Source organism: Bison bison, unplaced genomic scaffold (genome assembly GCF_000754665.1).
Source record: "Bison bison bison isolate TAMUID 2011002044 unplaced genomic scaffold, Bison_UMD1.0 scf7180017864193, whole genome shotgun sequence".
Lineage (NCBI taxonomy): Eukaryota > Metazoa > Chordata > Mammalia > Artiodactyla > Bovidae > Bison > Bison bison.
This window is the reverse complement of record NW_011494765.1, coordinates 2,964,011-2,968,130: the sequence shown is the minus strand read 5'-3', so window position 1 is coordinate 2,968,130 and position 4,120 is coordinate 2,964,011. Positions and strand designations below refer to the sequence as shown.

General features: G+C 38.0%; 1 protein-coding gene across 17 annotated transcripts in view; it reads left to right on the top strand.

Annotated features, from left to right (window-relative positions):
• The window catches only part of MAPKAP1 (mitogen-activated protein kinase associated protein 1), a 234,120-nt gene that overhangs the window by 20,726 nt on the left and 209,274 nt on the right, over window positions 1-4,120 (top strand). For 11 of the 17 annotated variants that reach the window (XM_010844067.1, XM_010844080.1, XM_010844078.1 and 8 more), the window contains one exon: window positions 1,050-1,119. The exons of the other annotated variants lie outside the window; for them this stretch is intronic. Coding sequence is in view for 2 of the 11 variants with exons in the window: in XM_010844080.1 (XP_010842382.1) it covers window positions 1,050-1,119 (70 nt within the window). In the remaining 9 variants the exon portion in view is untranslated. The remainder of the gene's footprint in view (window positions 1-1,049; window positions 1,120-4,120) is intronic. 17 annotated transcript variants of the gene reach the window in all.

Genomic DNA, 4,120 nt, shown 5'->3' with positions numbered 1-4,120 from the left:
ATCTTAAAATTGTGACTGCCAGGTGCAATTTCAGCTCCATGAAAGCAGTGGTCAAGTCTTTGCAAAGTTTTTGCTCAACGTTGTATTTCTGATGCCTGGCATATAGTAAGTGCTTAATAAATATTTGTTGAATGAATGACGTCAATGAATGACTATTTGGTAGTGGTTGAATGTTACTTATGGTTTCAGTTCTTATATTGGTAATTTTGTATTGAGAAGCAGTCTAGTTTCTTTGGCATTATTCATTTCTTTTGGTAAAATTGTAAGTAATTTTTACTTGGAATCTTTTTTTTTCTTAAATCTGGAATAAAACCTAAAATTGTTTGTTTATTATCACAAGTGTCAATCCAATCTCTTATCTCAGAGAGACAACACTCATTGGAAAAATAATTTAGGGCTACATTGCACCAAACTAGCAGATTCCTTGTAACAGCCAGAAACGTTGGCAGCTTTGGAGTTTTGGAGGTGGTGGGTGGGTAGGTTGTCTGAAGTTTCACAGCTATTGCTAATAACAATAATTTCAAATAACTAATAAACAGATTTCAAAAACTCTTTGAAAATACTGATTGTTTTATAATAGCTTTAGTATAATAGAAATTTTTGTCTAACTTGTGCTTAGAACTTCATGTATAGATTGGTGTTATTATTAATTACGGTTGTTCTTCATACTTGTCATAGGAAACATTTTGAGCAAAATTTAGATCTTGAATTACCCGTTGATAAAGGACCATTTTATCTTCAGACAATCAGATATTTCTGACACCAGAGTCTGTGTTCAAAATGAGATGTTGAGAATCTCAATATGTGCCAGTTGGTCCTAGAAGCTATAAAGTAAGCATGGCACGTCTTCCAGGGCTATCTGTTTTAGTGATTACATTCAAAGGTAAAATATTTTTTTCTCTGAAGACATACAGGTGCAGTATATTATAGGCTAGAATGGAAAATATGAATGAACTTTAAAAATAAATTTCTTACAGCATGTTGCTTTAGGTGGCTCCCTCTAGGTTCTCTCTTACCTTGATTTATGGTTACTCTCCTCTGCCCTTCAGGTGTATCCGTGGACAAGTTTGAGAGGCACAGTACTGTACCAGGCTCCTTTTACCTGGATCTTGGCAGATGGTAAGGTTCAGAGACATTTCAGGTGGATGTTAGTGGTACAAGGAAAGGAAAATCCAGGGTCAGGGTCCCTTCGTCCACAGGAGATACTTGATAGGAGAGGAGACCTGGTGTCCTGGTAGGTTGGTGAGAGTCTCACTGTTCCCACATGACCTCAGGCACTCATGGTGGGGGTAGTATCAGAGTAGCTGGGATGACTGACAGCTGAGCCTCTCTGCATTTGGTCTTTTATCCTGAACCTCTTCTTGTGATTCACATGGTCCAAAGAAGGCTGCAGTGGAAACTGCAGAGTCTCCTAAGACCAAGATTCAGAAATCCCCCATTAACTACATTCTGTTGGTCAAAGCAAATGATAAGTGAGCCCATTGACAGAAGGAGCTAAAAAGACTCAAAAATCTACTCTGTGACCTTGGGCAAGTTGCTTAATGCCTTTACGCCTTAATTTTTTTTATAATCTATGAAATGAGGATAATATTAATACTTACCTCCTGGGGTGGTAGTAAGGATGAACTGTGTGATTACTTGAAAAGTACAGGTGAGAGTGAGAACCTCAGTAATTGTCATCTATTACTGTTCTCCTTATGTTTTTGCCTAATAAAAGCCTTAAATCCCACCTTCGTCCTTCCTGAAGCCTTCTGTAACCTTCTTGTCTCTTGGAAAACATACTGTCTTGGTGTCTTATTTGCTGGTTAGCATATTGCCTTATGTTACTGTTACGTGTGTGCACAACATGGCTCATGTGCGGAAGCTTGCAAGCCTCTGGAGGGTGCAGGTCAGTGTTCATATGATTTTTTGTATGAGTCCCAGTGCCTAGTTCCCATGATGTTTAGTGAATGAATACCATATTATTCAGAAGAAGATACAAGCATTTCTTTTCTGTTGTTGTAATTTAGTAAGTACTTTTAGTCAAAGTGTAGATATAAAAATGTGAAGGGAAAAATTAAACTCTCCGGTTGTCAGGTCTCACTGTTTACTGTTTAATTAAATTAGGCATATTCACATGGGGAAGATTTTAATCTCCTGAGGAGGGGAAAGGCTCAACTTTGTTCTTCTAAAAAAAAGTAAGTGAAGATTTAATTTAGATTTAAATCGGAGAGAGTTGGAAAAAGATATAAAATCAATAAAGTACATTTGTTTTAATGGTCATTTCACTTATTTTAGAATTTCAGGACTTATGAATTCTGAACTTTAACAAGATGAAAGAATTTTGAAATCTTAGTAAAACACAGGGTCTGTCAGTTTTTATAAATGGAAAACTTTGTACCTAATAAAAAGCCTTTTGTTTTTCTAACTTGTGATCATTTCTGGTTGTGGAAAATATATGTGAGTGCCTCTATACCATTCCTAAGGAATCTTGTGTAGGAATTAGATTCAGCTTGCCTGATGGTAATAGCATGAAGTCGGGGTACAGTGTGGAAAGGTAAAAAAAAAATCTCGCATCTGCTGTTACATGTTGTTAACTCCCTCAGCAGACGTTAAATCATTTCAAGTACAATAATAGTGTGGGAGGTAAATTAACTAACCATTAACAATCTTATAAATACACAATTAACATGCCAACATTTATATGACACATTGATGGGGCAGCAGTAATTTTTGATTGGGAGTTTGCAGACCTTCGAGAAGCCTCAGGCTGTTGCTCATTCAGACAAGTTTTCACAGATTGCAGGTGAGGGGGTTGTGAAGTCTGTCTGGTAGAGGGAAGTGAATGTGCAGTGTTTTGAAAGTTCAGGAACAGGAATTTCCCTTCAACCGTTGGCTGGATGTGAGCATTTTAAGTCACATTGCTATCTCAGGTCCTTAGGCAGTGAAGAAGTTTAAGGGGGACTCATTTGCTTCTGCTGGGGCTATTTAAAGAGACAGAATATTTTATTTGTGGATTTTATAGCTGAGGTTGCTTGAATTTCTGGGGATTTTCTAAAAAATACTCACACCTAACTGGGGATTTAAAGTAGAACCCTTCTCTATGGTTTCAGGTCAACAAGTAGATGATCTCTGGAGTTCATTTTGTGTGTAAAATGTTATGATTTTTAGTTTCAAACGGTCATTACGTGTGCTCCATACAAATCATGGTTGCATTACTGGAGGGAAGGCTAAGGGTCTAGTCTACTGCATAACACATTTACTGTCTTACATCTTTCATGAGGACCCATGAGAGAAATTTCTCTCAGGCCCTGAACTCAACAACAGGATTTTTTAAAATCACGTTTATTGTAGCTGTTGTAGTTTTTGTTCCTCTTTGTTTTGAGAGGCTACAGGGTGGTTTAAATCCCAAGCTCTTGGATTTGATTCTCGGTTCTGATTTTTCAGTTTTGATTCTTAGTTCTTTGGTGATTAGGTTATTTCATGTGGTGATTAGGTTATTTCATGTAGCATAACTTCCTCAGAATTCCCCTGTGTTTTAACATGTCTTAGAATATTTAAGGCTGAGTAACTGTCCATTGTATGTATGTACCACATTTTGTTCATCTATTCTCTGCCATGTGTTTTAAATTACTGTGTAGTATTCTGTTGTATGTATGTGTCATGGCATATACACTGTTAAAGGATGTTTAGGTTACTTTCAGATTTTCAGTATTACAGTCCTGAGATAAATATTTTTGCAGTTGCTTCCTTAGAGCAAAACCTAGAAGTGGTGTTGTCCAAAGCGTACTCCTGTTTTACACTTTGATAGATACTACCAGACTACGCTTTTCAGTTCAGTTCAGTCGCTCAGTCATGTCTGACTCTTTGCGACCGCATGAATTGCAGCATGCCAGGCCTCCCTGTCCATCACCAACTCCCGGAGTTCACTCAGACTCACGTCCAATGAGTCAGTGATGCCATCCAGCCATCTCATCCTCTGTTGTCCCCTTCTCCTCCTGCCCCCAATCCCTCCCAGCATCAGAGTCTTTTCCAATGAGTCAACTCTTCGCATGAGGTGGCTAAAGTACTGGAGTTTCAGCTTTAGCATCATTCCTTCCAAAGAAAACCCAGGGCTGATCTCCTTCAGAATGGACTGGTT